The 15,855-nt window shown below is 44.3% G+C and overlaps 1 protein-coding gene across 1 annotated transcript; it reads left to right on the top strand.

The window, feature by feature from the left end:
• Nucleotides 1-11,558: 11,558 nt before the first annotated feature.
• Nucleotides 11,559-12,372, top strand: LOC123401190 (heavy metal-associated isoprenylated plant protein 27-like). Its single transcript, XM_045094920.1, has one exon. It carries the CDS (start codon nucleotides 11,732-11,734, stop codon nucleotides 12,209-12,211), a length of 480 nt encoding a protein of 159 aa, XP_044950855.1. The 5' UTR covers nucleotides 11,559-11,731; the 3' UTR covers nucleotides 12,212-12,372.
• Nucleotides 12,373-15,855: the final 3,483 nt, after the last annotated feature.

The following is a 15,855-nucleotide window of genomic DNA, read 5'->3' as shown; positions in this document are numbered from 1 at the left end:
ATTCTGTCAATTTGTGACGCCCTCGATTTAAACGTACGCTAATCATACACGCAAATGCGTACGATCAAACCCAAGGACTCACGGGAAGATATCACAACACAACTCTAAAAACAAATAAAATAACATCAGCTTCATATTACAAGCCAGGGGCCTCGAGGGCTAGAATACGAAAGCTCGATAAACACACGAGTCAGCGGAAGCAACAAATATCTGAGTACAGACATAAAACATGGGGTGCCTTAGAGAAGGCTAGCACAAAAGATACAACGATCGAATGAGGCGAGGCCTCCTGCCTGGGAACCTCCTAACTACTCCTGATCATCAACGGCCTCCACGTAGTAGTAGGCACCGTCGGGGTAGCAGTCGTCGGTGGCGGGGACCTCCATCTCCTGGGCTCCATCATCTCGTCGCAGCAAACGGATCGAGGGGACAAGAGGGGGAGCAAAGCAGCGGTGAGTACTCGTCCAAAGTACTCGCAAGTCTTACATCAGAACTATTCTAATTATGCATCAGTATCAAAGAAGGGGGGTTATATGTGGACTGACTGCAGCAATGCAAGAATAAAGGGAGAAGGCCTAGTCCTATCGAAGACTAGCATCTTCAGGGTCTTGCAGCAATAGACGAGAGTAGAACATGGGGGTAACACATTAATAGTCATATTGTTGCAGCAATATTAAAGTGAGGTCACGCCTATAGATCCTCCCTCGACTCCCTGCGAGGAAGCAATCCCAAGGCAAACTAATGATCCAGTTAAGTAACAATTGTAGTTGTATAAGATCGGGGCACAACTCCAAGTCGTCCTGTAACCGTGGACACGGCTATCCGAATAGTTAATTTTCATCCCTGCAGGGGTGCACCACATGTCCCGTCACGCTCGATAACACTCTGGCCGGACATACTTTTCTGGGTCCTGCCCGGCCTCGGAATATCGACACGTCGCAGCCCCACCTAAGACTAATGAGAGAGGTCAGCCCGCCGGTCTAAATCCTAAGCGCAAAGGGTTCATGGGCCCAGTTCCCCTCCGCGCTCCTGCATGATGCGAGGGCGGCCGACGTCAGTCCTAGCATCCCTTAATCACAAGCGCAATGCATCTCGGGACCACTCGGGCGCGCGCCACTACGATTGCTGACATCTGAAAAGCTTCGGCTGATACCGCGATGCCGAGTACCCATAATTCTTCCCGCGTAGCCGGTTAGTGCGAAAAGGTCTCCGACCAACCCAGATCAAATACCCAAGTCCATTAACATTTCAATTAGGTCAACAACACAGTCTCACGGGAATCCACCCGTCTTACAACTAATCACCAATGATCCCAGTAACATGGTCGAGTAACTGTGTGGTTGGAACATCGGGGGGGGGGAATCCGAGGTATCACCCTCGTTGGATTCCGAACGATGTACCCGTCAAGGTGGGCTCAGAGGAATCACCCTCGGGGGTCCCACACTTGCGGGGTTGCACGACAGAGGCGTCATCGGGAATGGTGAAAGAGGAATCACCCTCGATAACCACGACCGACTAGCTATACTACAGAGATATCATCAGGAGTACTTAGCGAGGTGTCACCCTCGGTACCCGATAGTATCCCTTTAGCGTCGTACAACGAAGGGGGTGTGTGTGTTGTGTCGGGTCTGGCTCGTCGATCAAAGATCGAGATTGAAAACAAGCGGGGCAACTGGACTACGGGGTCAGAGGGGATGACTGCTCCACCTATACTAGGCATATTAAAGGTACAGGACTGAAAGTAGAAGTTCATCAAAAACAGGCTATGCATCAGATATAGGAGCTAACTACAACAGTAGCAAAATACTAATGCAAGCAGTAGGAAGAAAGACATAGGTGATATAGGAATGATCAAGGGGGGGGGGTTTGCTTGCCTTGCTGCTCTGCGGCAAAGGACTGATCGGCAGGGTCGTAGATGTACCCGGCAGCAGCGTCAGTCTCGGGGTCTACCGGTAAGAAGAGGGGGAAGAAACAATAAATAATAGCACCGATGCAACACAAAGCATGACATGGCAAGATGCAGGCTAGACATGAGCTAACGCAACAACATCCGTCATAGACGGGTCGGAAGAATATCTGACGATATTTTCCGGGTCTCGGGCTACTACCGGTTATACTGGAAACGATGGAAATGTTCCATGTTTGCTATGCTAGGGACGCGTGACAGACGAATGGACCGTGTATCCGGGTTCGTCTCGTTCTGCAGATCAGCTTTCATGTTGAAAATATTTTGATCTGACTTACGGATTATTTAATATTAATTTTTTAAGTTTTATTCAATAATTAGGAATTAAAAACAGATTTAAAAGATTTAATAAAAAGCTATTATGACATCAACATGATGTCATGCTGACATCAACAGTTGACTGGTCAACTGACCAGCGGGTCCCGAACGTCATAGGCACAAGTTTTAATTAAGATTAAATATTAATTAATCAGATTAATTTAGTGGGGGACCCACGTGTCATACTCTAATTATTCTAATTATCCAATTAATTAATTTAACTAATATATCTACTTATTTATTTAATAAAAACATTAATATTATTTTTATTTTATTTTAACTATCGCGTGGGGCCTCCCTGTCATAGACAGCGGGTGCGTTGGCCCCACCGGTAAGTGACCTAAGGCTATATACTCATTTTTTTACACATACATAACCATGCAATTATCGTATTCCTCCAAATATCTATATACGCAAATATATACATCGCATCTCATAAATACATACATACATACATACGCATCTAATACATCATTTGTTTTTATTTTCATTTAATCCTTGGCACTCTCATCTCTCTGTGTGTTAACACACAGACAGAGAACTCTGTGCTAGCTCAACATAGGAGAACACCTTCTTCAAATCCTCCTACCGGTCGCTACCGTCGACGGATCGGGGTCCCGTTTGCCGGAACGGAACCGGGACGGTGAGGGGAACGCGACGGTGGGAGGAGCCCGAGGAGGGGCTCACCAACATTGATGAGACGGCCAGATGAAGCCGGAGTTCGCGGGAAGCGGAGGTGACGGCGAGGAGGAGGACGAGGCGGTGACGGTGACGGCACGGTTCCGGTGAGGACGGTGACGGTCGTTCCGGCGAGGAAGAGGTGTAGGGGAGGCCCGGTGGGGGAGGGGCTCGCCGGCGGGGTGGAGGGGCCGAGGGGGCCTGTCTCCCTGCCCGGTCCCTCCTGGACCGAGCGGGAGGAAGGGGCGGCGCGACGGGGGGAAAGTCCCCTGGCCTGGGTCGGTCGACCAGGGAGGAACCGGGAGGGCTTCGGCCGCCGGAGGGTGCTGGAGGTCCGGCCGACGGGGGGTTCCTCTCGGCTCGAGGTGAGAGGAGCCGAGTGGAGGAGGGGCAGGGGGGCCGCCGGCGGGAGGGGAGGAGGTGGAGAGGAGGGCCGGTGGGGAGGAGGTGGATCGGGCAGGGGAGGGAGAGTCGTGGGGGAGGGGGCTCTGGTGCGTGGGGGACTGGGAGGGAGAGAGAAGGGTGTCGGTGGGAGGTGGGGCGACGGTTGGTGGGGGTGACGAGGGGAGGGCTCCCTCGTCCCTTTCTGGCGGCGGCAGGAGGGAGAGCGAGGGGAGCCAGCCTCTCGCCACGGGGAGCGCTAGGGTTCCCAGCGCGGCGGCTGGAGGCCTGGCCGGCTGGGCCACTAGGCCCAGTTAGGCCAGGGGGTGGGGGGTCTTTCCTTTTTTTTCTTTTTTTTTATTAATTCTAGTTCCTTTTATTATTCTATTTTTATTTGCTATCTTTCTTTTATTTATTTGATTTAAAGCTCCACTTTCAAATATATTGGGATTATCAATAATTCTAAAAGTGCCCGATTCGATATTATAATCCGTTAGGGAATTTTTGATAACTCCCCGACGTTTTTATTTCAACAACACAAAAATATTTTCTCGTCTGGCTTTATTTTAAAGCTTCGAATTTGATTCGGTTTCAACCAACACGAGATCATTGATATCACTTGCGATGACGTGGCATCATTAGCGCGGGATCAGTGTCGCTTAATTACAATCATTACTGTAGCAAAAGTCGAGGATGTCACACAATTATAGCATCATCCGGAAGTTCGACTCCAAGTGAAGTCAGACGACCGTGTAACCCAGACATTTTGAGTATGTGCTCACTGACAGAACTTTTCTCCTCCATCTTACAGCTAAAGAACTTGTCGGAGACTTCATATCTCTCGACACGGGCATGAGCTTGAAAAACTAGTTTCAGCTCTTGGAACATCTCATATGCACCGTGTTGCTCAAAACGCCATTGGAGCCCCGTTTCCAAACTGTATAACATGCCACACCTAACCAGAGAGTAGTCATCACTCCGCGTTTGCCATACGTTCAGAATATCCTGGGCTGCTGCGGGAGCGGAGGGTCACCTAGCGGCGCATCAAGGACATAAGCCTTTTTAGCTGCTTCAAGGATGAGCTTCAAGTTGCGAACCCAGTCCGCATAGTTGCTACCATCATCTTTCAGCTTGTTTTTCTCTAGGAATGCGTTGAAATGAGGTTGACGTTGGCCATCTACAATATTTATAAAGACAACTTTTAGACTAAGTTCATGACAGTTAAGTTCATTTAATCAAATTAAGTATGAACTCCCACTTAAATCGACATCCCTCCAGTCATCTAAGTGATACATGATCCATGTTGACTAACCCGTGTCCGATCATCACGTGAGACGGACCAGTCACCATGGTGAGCAACTTCATGCTGATCGTATTCAACCATACGACTCATGTTCGACTTTTCGGTCTCTTGTATTCGAGGTCATGTCTGTACATGCTAAGCTCGTCGAGTCAACCTAAGTGTTTCGCGTGTGTAAATCTGGCTTACACCCGTTGTATGCGAACGTTTAGAATCTATCACACCCGATCCTCACGTGGTGCTTCGAGACAACGATCCTTCGCAACGGTGCACACTTAGGGGAATACGTTCTCAAAATTTTAAGAGGGATCATCTTATTATTCTACCGTTGTTCTAAGCAATAAGATGAAAAACATGATAAACATCACAATGCAATCATATAGTGACATGATATGGCCATTATCATCTTTGCTCTTTCGATCTCCATCTTCAGACATCGCATGATCATCATTGTCACCGGCGTGACACCATGATCTCCATCATCATGATCTCCATCATCGTGTCTCAGTGAAGTCGTCACGCGAACTACTAGTATCTCTACTACTATAGCTAACCGTTAGCAATGAAGTAAAAGTAGTAAGCACATGGTGTTGCATCTCATACAATAAATTAAGACAACTCCTATGGCTCCTGCCGGTTGTCATACTCATCGACATGCAAGTCGTGAAACCTATTACAATAACATGATCATCTCATACATCATACATGCAACATCACAACTTTGGCCATATCACATCACATGTCAAACCCTGCAAAAACAAGTTAGACATCCTCTAATTGTTGTTGCAAGTTTTACGTGGCTGATTTGGGTTTCTAGCAAAAACGCTTTCTTACCTACGTGACAGCCACAACGATGATATGAAAAATCTATTTACCCTTCATAAGGACCCTTTTCATCAAATCCAATCCGACTAGAGTAGGAGAGACAGACACCCGCTAGCCACCTTTATGCATGGTGTGCATGTCTGTCGATGGAACCAGTCTCACGTAAGCGTACGTGTAATGTCGGTCCGGGCCGCTTCATCCCATAATACCGCCGGAAAAGAATAAGACTAGTAGCGGCAAGAAATTGAAAAATCATCGCCCACAACCTTTTGTGTTCTACTCGTGCATAGAATCTACGCATAGAAAACCTAGCTCAGATGCCACTGTTAGGTAACGTAGCATAAATTCAAAAAAAATCCTACGCATATTCAGATCTTCCTATGGAGAGACGAGCAACGAGAGAGGGGTGAGTGCATCTTCATACCTTTGAAGATCGCTAAGCGAAAGCATTGCTAGAACGCGGTTGATGGAGTCGTATTCGCGGCGATTCAGATCGCGGTGTGATTCCGATCTAGTGCCGAACCACGGCACCTCCGCGTTCAACACACGTGCAGCCCGGTGACGTCTCCTGCACCTTGATCTAGCAAGGAGGAGGGAGAGGTTGGGGAAGATCTCCGGCAGCACGACGGCGTGGTGTCGATGGAGAGACGAGGTCTCCCAGCAGGGATTCGCCAAGCACCATGGGAGAGGAGGAAGAAGGGGGCAGGGCTGCCCCGAGGGAGGTGGGAAAACTGTGTGTAAAACAGCCCCAAAACCCCCCACTATATATAGGAGGAGGGGAGGGGGTGCCACCCCTAGGGTTTCGACCCTAGGTGGTGCGGTAGCCCCCCAGATGGGAGGTGCGGCGGCCAGGACAGGGGAAGGGGGTGGCGCACCCCCTAGGTGGGCCTTAGGCCCACCAGCGCCTAGGGTCCCCCCCCCTCTCCACCTCCTACGCCTTGGGCCTCCTTGTGGGAGGCGCACCAGCCCACTTTGGGCTGGTTTCCCTCCCTCTTTTGGCCCATGCTACCTCTTGGGCTGGTGGCCCCTCCCGGTGGACCCCCGGGACCATTTCCGGTGGTCCCGGTACATTACCGGTGACTCCCGAAACATTTCCGGTGTCCAAAACCATCCATCATATATATCAATCTTTACCTCCGGACCATTCCGGAGCTCCTCGTGATGTTCGGGATCTCATCCGGGACTCCGAACAACTTTCGGTAACCTTGTATAACAATTCCCTATAACCCTAGTGTCATCGAACCTTAAGTGTGTAGACCCTACGGGTTCGGGAGACAGGCAGACATGACCGAGACACCTCTCCGGCCAATAACCATCAGCGGGGTCTGGATACCCACGGTGGCTCCCACTTGCTCCACGATGATCTCATCGGATGAACCACGATGTCAAGGATTCAATCAATCCCGTATACAATTCCCTTTGTGTGTTGGTATAGAACTTGCCCGAGATTCGATCGTCGGTATACCTATACCTTGTTCAATCTCGTTACCGGTAAGTCTCTTTACTCGTTTCGTAGCACATCATCATGTGACTAACTCCTTAGTCACATTGAGCTCATGATGATGTTCTACCGAGTGGGCCCAGAGATACCTCTCTGTCACGCGGAGTGACAAATCCCAATCTCGATTCGTACCAACCCAACAGACACTTTCAGAGGTACCCGTAGTGCACCTTTATAGTCACCCAGTTACGTTGTGATGTTTGATACACCCAAAGCACTCCTACGGTATCCGTGAGTTGCACAATCTCACGGTCGAAGGAAAAGACACTTGACATTAGAAAAGCTTTAGCATACGAACAATACGATCTAGTGCTATGCTTAGGATTGGGTCTTGTCCATCACATCATTCTCCCAATAATGTGATCCCGTTATCAATGACATCGAATGCCCATGATCAGGAAACCATGATCATCTATTGATCAACGAGCTAGCCAACTAGAGGCTTGCTAGGGACACATTGTGATCTATTTATCCACACATGTATTACTGTTTCCTGTTAATACAATTGTAGCATGAACAATAGACGATTATCATGAACAAGGAAATATGATAATAACCATTTTATTATTGCCTCTATGACATATTTTCAACAGGCACCTCCATCCTAAATGCTACCAATGATACGTGCAACTTCATCTGATGTTCTAAACAATTGTCTAGTAGTCAATGTGCAACTTATCGCCCTGCTTGTAGATGCGTAGTTTTCATTGTTGGCACCCTCGTTCCAAACACCCCTACCTCTCAGATGAGTGTGCAACTTCTCTTGTTAAACCCGGCCAACTGTCTGCCAGTCGATATGCAAGTTTCTCTTCCCTTATCTCCCCATTAATATGGAGTTTTCACTGTTTGTGCCATACGTACTCCAACTACCCAGTCACGGATATTTGCAACTTCGTTCTCTGCCCTCAGTCAAGCAGGCAACTAGAAAAGGAGGGATGATAGGTCCGCTAGTAGTCCTTGTTGTTGCCAGGGTTGGTCAAAGAATGATGAAGTGTGTGTCGAGCAAGTAAATTAGTCGTGAAAGACGGAAAATGGCTACTTGACTCTTCCTTATCTGTTCCCCGACTAGTTGCAAAATTGAGGATTAACTTCTACAAAAAAAATGTTCGATAGACACCAAAATAAAGATCACTAAATTGCCTATATGGATAACAAGAGCTTTTATCTCAATTTCACGTTTACACTTAACGCCAGTGTATGGTGGGAGCACTCTTGGATTTCTCGATCCAAATGTTTGATATTCTTTTGCACGTCATCTAGAGAGCAACTTTGTGGATCTGTACGCATTCGTCAATTACTTAGTCGTGCGAAAGTCAAGAAGCATGGGTCTTATGGGTCCAACTGTTGCCAACAGAATACCTACAGCCGGTTTGGATGGTGGTCCAACAATACAATAGGTGTATAGGCATCTAATCTTATTTCTGCCGATTATGACCTTGTTTATTTTTTAAAAATCTTTTCGATGCTTTGTAGCGCACTATGTACATCTTTTTTGAAAAGAAAGGGGTGTCTCCCCGCCCCAACTTTTATTGAAGTCGAAGCAAACCGCCTGACCAAATGTTAATACCTCTCGTCAACAACCAGAGGTAGCTGTCACAGACACAAAATAGGGTTAGATCCACCCTTATTACAACTAAGTATATTACAAGACATGGCTGAAAGGGAGGCGTAAAATAGATAGAGCAATCAAACAGCAAAACCACACACTCCCCAAGCCAGTATCAGGAAGCTACCGAGCTATTTTAAGAAATTCCCCTCTTCGATAATCCAAGAGTCTTCAGCACCGGAGAAGAAGAGCACCGTGGGTGTCAGAACATAGGATCTTCCACTTCCTGATCATAGCCCCCACTAGATCCAAGATGCAGCGTAAACTTTGCCATCTCCGCCCTGAAAGACAAAATCATTCCGCAGCAACCATAAGCTCCACAAAGTGGCACGTGTCACAATATTAATCGCCTCTCGTGACTTTTTTTGTTTCCACAAAACCACCAAATCAGAAAAGCAAGAAGGCACAGATATACCACAAGCATCAGCAACAATCAACCAAGTTTCATAAGCAACAATGCATACAAAAAATAAGCGTTGAATGGATTCAAATTCATTGCAAAAGATACAAATTACATCGTCAACATGTATTATTTTGGCTATGTTATCTCTGGTCAAGCATTTGTTGTAAAAGGCTAGCCACAGGAAAACATGAATATTTGGGGGAAATCTTAAGACCATGCAGATATGAAAATGCCAATGATATAGAGCTGTGAGTCCTCTATGAATGAAGAACCGGCAAAAATTCCAACATCGAAAACATCATAGTAGATGCATATGGACTCCATTTTCGATGAACTCGAGCTTGTCATGAAGATGACCATAAGCTCTAAAACTCACAAAGAGAAACACCAAACAAGAACCAAGAAGTATGATGCAAGGATGCAAATGGTTTGAGCTCTCAACGAACGATACGATGAAGCTACTCACTTGAGAGCCCCCCTTGATAGTACAGCAATCTATCCTAAACAGAAAACCTATCTAGGGCAAAACTATACCTTGCACCTTGTCCTCTTGAGCTAGATGATGATGATCTTGGCTTCCTCAAGATGGACCACCTTTCTTGATTGCGTTGGCTTGATGAAGACTAGTTGATTGCTCCCCCATACTCACTATGGGTGATCCACTCTTCAGCATATCTTCACAAGTCCATTGCCACCACAATGGACGGCAAGCTTCAAGCATGATATCTTCGTGCTAATTCACTTGAACTTGCACACCGCAATCTTGATGACGATCAAAACTTGACGTCATACTTCATGGGTTGTATGAGATCTTCCCTTTGACGCAAGCCCATGGAAACACACCTAACCCCCACATAGAACTCTCACGAAGACCATGGGTTAGTACACAAACACGTAATGGACAATGCTTACCATACCATGGGATCACTTGATCCCTCTCGGTACATCTTGATTTACTCTTTGTCTGAGATCTTGATCAACCTTGTGTCTCTATGACCATTCTTTGGATAATTCCTTGAATACCATCTTGGTCATCATATAAACTCCTTGAACCCAACAGATGGACTTCAAGAAGTGCCTATGGACAAATCATGTAAATATAACTTAAGGAAACCATTAGTCCATAGGAATTGTCATTAATTACCAAAACCACATATGGAGATATATGCTCTAACAACGTCAATTTGATCGGAATGTTCCGGGGGAAACCCTAGATCTGGGTCTACCGGATCGGACGATGACGACGCTTTCGGTGTCGTTCTCCCTCCTGGGGGCATCGTTTTGGAGCAAGTGCTGGCTGGAGGGGACAAGAGGAAGAGCGGTGTTACATTCACCGCAAGGCCGATGACGGATCCCGGCGGCATGGTTCTGCGGAGTTTCACCGACGGCCGCGTGTGGATGAATACATGCAGGATGGCGGAGCTGTCTGGCACCGTGGTGGCGTCAACGATAGGCCTGGCAAGGTCGGTGCATTAGTATCAGATCTGGAGATGGGTTGGTGCAAGACGGCGGCGACGGCCTGTGCGCCAGACCGGTTTGGACCTAGTCCCGGTATGTGGCTGGGCTGGGGCATCCGGCTTTAGATGTTAGGATTTGGTGTGATGTCTGTTTGGTATTAGGCTCGGACATTCGGCACACCTTCATCATGGAGATAGGAGTAGAGGCATGTGTTGTCAAGATGGTGGCTTCAGGCTTAGTGATGTATTGTTTTGCAAGGTTTTTAAGAATAATTAATAAAATGGCTGCATGCATTGTCCAGATGCACAGGCCGGGGTATATCCTTCTTTTATAAAAAAAATGATAACTGCAGTGTAAACACTATGACAATTACAGTGTAACATCATGACAACTTTTGCCTCAATAAAATCATCGAAACATATTAGGGATTTAGTTTTGAAGATCTCGTCGAGACGGATCTAATTGTGAAAACTATTTTTTAATTGGATTTTTCAATTAGGAAATAAAACATTTTCAAGACGGAAAAAAAAAATCCTACTTAGAGAAAAACGGGCGTGCGGACGAAATGATTAATTGTCCAGGCACCAACTCAGTCCTGCGTGACATAGAAAATCTGACAAAACTTGTCAAAATCTGTATAACCATAAACGAACATCGATCAATACGTGTGGACGAGATACAAATGCCCATACGTGTGGGCGTCATCTTTTCTTTCTTTTAGCCAATTTGGTTGGCTGCTCCACTATTTTACTTTTACCCAGAAAGCTGCGCTGCAGCCTCTCGTCAAAAAAATATAAAAAAATCTGAAATCTAACATGGGGGAATACTGGAGAACTGAAAGCTCGGCCCAACCTCCACCGCGCCAAACTCCAACCAAGAATGGTTGGGACAAGGACAGCCGGCGACCCCGTTTGCCGAAAGGCGACGCTACGAAAGCCAAACCAAAACCAACAGAGAAATTACGTTTGTTGTTAATTCACTCATGCCAAGAGTATCAACCCGAGTTGGCCTTGTGCTCGATCGCCGGCGGCCTTCTCGTGGGTTCACGTACGTGGCGCACGCACGTCCTCCGGCCACACACGCAGATCCGGCCGATCCACACTCCAGACCCATCTCGCTCACCCTATCACCTTCCCACACGCACCTTCCCCACGCGTCGCCGTCCGCCCGTCCATCCACCGGCCTATATCTCCCTCCTCCTCCTCCTCCTCCATTCCTTCTCAGCTCAGCTCGTCGTTCTACTCAATCTTCTCAGAGCTCAGCTTTGCTTGCCGGTCGATCTTGAGGTCGTGGGGATGGGCATCCTGGACGCGGTGACGGAGATGTGCGCGTGCCCGAGGGTGCGCGCGCGGCGGCGCATGAAGAAGCGGCCGCAGCTGGAGACGGTGGAGATGAAGGTGAGGATCGACTGCGAGGGCTGCGAGCGCCGCATCCGCAAGGCCGTCGACGGCGTCCGTGGGGTCACCGGCGTCGAGGTGCTCCCCAAGCAGAACAAGGTGGCCGTCACCGGGTACATCGACGACCCGGCCAGGCTGATGCGGCGGGTGGCGCGCAAGACCGGCAAGAAGGTGGAGCCGTGGCCGTACGTGCCCTACGACGTCGTGCCGCACCCCTACGCCCCCGGCGCCTACGACAAGAAGGCGCCCCCCGGCTACGTCAGGAACGTCGTCGCCGACCCCGACGCCGCGCCGCTCGCCAGGGCGTCCTCCGCCGAGGTCAAGTACACCTCCGCCTTCTCCGACGAGAACCCCAACGCCGCATGCGCCGTCATGTAGGTAGTCCGTGGCTCCGTGCACGTAGCCATCTTCTGCCCATGGCTTTCCTTCTGTTAACTAAGCTTGTGCTTAGATCTGTATAGTCTTTGGAGGTCGTCTGTATAATTATTTTGTACGTTGTATTGAACCCACAGAGTGAAATTGTATAAATTACTTACTTATAGTAATTGCCTACGTAGCTAGTAGTTAGATTGGTACATTAGTTTTTGGTTTTGAACCAGGGGATTCAGTTCCCTATTTACGGTAAGATATTACTCCCTCACTTTTAAAATAAATGTCGCTCATTTAATATAAAATTTATACAAGTTTAGTTATCATATAAAATTTATACTACTTTAGTTATAATTATATGATATTTATTTTAGAGCGAAGGGAGTATTTTTCTAACACAATACAGACGCAAAAGCACATATATACGCGTATATATTCATCCTTATTAACGTACATACACCCTATCTTTATGAACATCTTTAAAAAAACTAGACCCGCATCATTTTGAGATTTTTGAAGTTTTTGGAGGTCGTCTGTATAACTATTTTGTACTTTGTATTTAACCCACAAAGTGAAATTATATAAACTACTTACTTTTTTTGTGAGATGTATAAATTACTAACTTATAATTGCCTACATAGCTACCTCTAACAGAGGGTAGTAGTTAGATTGGTACTACATTAGTTTGTGATTTTGAACCAGAGGATTGTGCCCTGTTTACTGTAAGATACTACTCCTTCACTTTTAAAATAAATGTCGCTCGCTTAATATATAATTTATACCAGTTTAGTTATCAATATAGGGCATTTATTTTAAAATGGAGAGAGTATTTTTTTAAACACAGTATAGACGCAAACGTTTATATATATCCGTATATATTTACCTTTAATATACACACATATCCTATCTCTATGAATAATTTTAAAAGACTGAACCGGCATATCATCTTAAGATTCTTAAAATGACGTCATGAACAGGAACGTCTCCTTGAACCTGATGAGCTGTGAATATCACAATCTTTTTAACCAGTCAACCGCATGTTGGTTCGCCCGTAAGATACTACTCATGTTTATGTATATTCTGAACCAAGGGATTCAGTACTACTATTGCTTGTTTGTACCAGTGCTATATTTTAATAGAACTCCATATGTATAATTATGTCGATTCCTGTTTATTTTTACAGTTAATTTAATTTTAATGTTTGTGGCGACACTTAGCTTATTTAACACAGATATCTTTTTTATCCAATTTAAGCAAACTTGTGCCCTAATTACCCCTTTTAAATTTTATCCAATGGGAGTTGGTTTTCCTCCCATTTGTTCTTGGCTTTATATAGTACTAGAAGGGTTGGACGCGTTTTGCAGCGTCACTTAATTTGTTGGGATTTTTAATTTATTTACTTGTTCTATTTCAAAATATATGGTGTATTACTTCTTAAAGAAGTCAAACTTCTTTTCGTTTGATCAAATTTGGAGAGAAATCTGTCAAAAATCATAATATAAAATCGGTGTTATTAGATTCATCATGAAATGATTTTTTTTTTTGGTTTAATATTTTGTATGTCGATATTTTTGGCTCTGAACTTGGACAAAGTTGAAGAAATTTGACTTTTCAAAAAGCTAATAACCCTTATATTGAAACTGATGGAATATTTAGTTTTGCCACTGATGGAATATTTAGTTTTGCCGGCGAGGAAGATGTTCAAGTGTGCTTTATGTTTTTTTATAATGTGGTTATTTGGTGCATTCTTTACGGTGTGATTCTGTGTTATCTGGTAATTAACTCATATTTATGTGATGATATTTTTACATTGATGGTTGTATATCACACAGTGACGCTTTTTTCTAGGTAATGGGTGTGTGCAAGGGGTTGATATGTTTTTATAGACCGATTGTTGTTGACTGATTTGAAAATTCGTTAGGCCGATCAAAACCATAAACCGAATCCAAAATTAAATACCTCGATCGAATGAAAGAGCTCAGAAACATATAAAATTAAAATAATTAAATGGGAGAGCTTTTTAAGAAATTGTTGACCCGATCAAAATCGGGTGACCCAATTCCAAATTGCAGCATCAATTAGTTGTAAAGATTTTAAAATTATGAATCATAGAGTATTGTACAAAAAATTGAATGAGAGAGTTTATAAAAATTGTTGACTCGGTCAAAATTGGGTAACCGAATTTAAATTGGAGACCTCAGTTGATTGTGATGCCTTCAATTCTAAAGAGATCGGTGTTATAGTATATTCAATCATGTTACATGATTTCGCCCGATATTCTTGTACTCTTCTTCTTATGCCTTAAAACTCCTAGTGAATGGGATTTTGAATGCGAAAAAAATCCTACCAAACCGGTGCCTATTATACAAAACATTGACTAAAAAGTACTCCCTTCGTCCAGAACTATTCATCGCAAAAATAAATAAATAAATAAATATGTATATATAAACTAAAATACATCTAGTTACATCTATTTTTTAAAAGGTAATTCCGGACAGAGGGAGTAGTAAAAAAATGGGCTCATTCCTGCGGGCCAAACTGCGCTCGAAACTTGGTGGCCCGATGGCTATCAGTTCAATCATTGAAAAGACCACTACCAAATTGTTCAAGAAAAAACCGACTTCCGGTGATCTATTAAAAAAATCATAGATTCAGAAAAATGTTTGCATGAATTTGGGGAAAAAATTGTGAACACAAAACAAATAGAGAATTCAAACATTTTGATCGCGAATACGGAAAATATTCATGAATTTGAAAAAGTCTTCATGAGTTTGAAAGCTATTCACGGATTTAAAGGAATGCTTGTGAATTAAAAGAATATTCACTAATTCAATAAGTTCAAAAAATTTGAAAAGTCTGTCCATTTGAAAAAACATGAATTTGAAAATGTTCGCTAATTTAATAAGTCCATAAATTTCAAAAAAGAAATATAAGATATCACTCATTTGAAAAAAATGTCCATTAATTTTTAAGATTTTCACAGATTTTCAAGAAAGTTTGTTAATTTCAATTTTTTTAACTCGAAAAATGTGCATAGGTTTGAAATAATATGTAATTTTAAAAAGGTCATGGATTTAAAAAAAAAATCATAGGTTGTTCACAAATTTGAAAAGAATGTTCAGGAATTTATTAAACAAAGTAAAACAAGGAAAATAAAAAAGAAAAAGAAAAAAATAAAAAAAACATCTATGGAAAATGAGAAGTAGTAAAACTAGGTAACAAATCTAAAAAAAACACATCTACCGAGTGACCATTGGCTCATTAGACGTTTGGAGTGGCCAGGCATATTCATAAATAGTTTGTCTCCCTAGTCCTTATTAGAAAAGTACCATGTGAATAAGAAAAAGGAAAAGAAAACTGAAAAATTACCCATGTAAACAGGTGTAAACGCATTTAATTTGAGTTATGTAGTTTTCTAAAAGCTGTAACTTTTGAAACAAACATCAGAATTAAGAACCATTTTTTGCCGTTTGAATCTTTGCAATGTGCTCTTCAATCTACAATATGCATGAGTATGTTTACATAGATTTCGTGTGTGCAATTTACTCCTCGTTAAGTGCAACTACGTGGTAATCAAGGTGCAACTTTTTCCCTATTCATGATTGTGTACTTTTCACTAATGTAAACATGTGTGAACGCTTTTAATTTGGGTT

This window comes from Hordeum vulgare, chromosome 6H (assembly GCF_904849725.1).
Source record: "Hordeum vulgare subsp. vulgare chromosome 6H, MorexV3_pseudomolecules_assembly, whole genome shotgun sequence".
NCBI classification, from domain to species: Eukaryota; Viridiplantae; Streptophyta; class Magnoliopsida; order Poales; family Poaceae; genus Hordeum; species Hordeum vulgare.
This window is presented reverse-complemented; position numbering and strand designations above follow the sequence as displayed.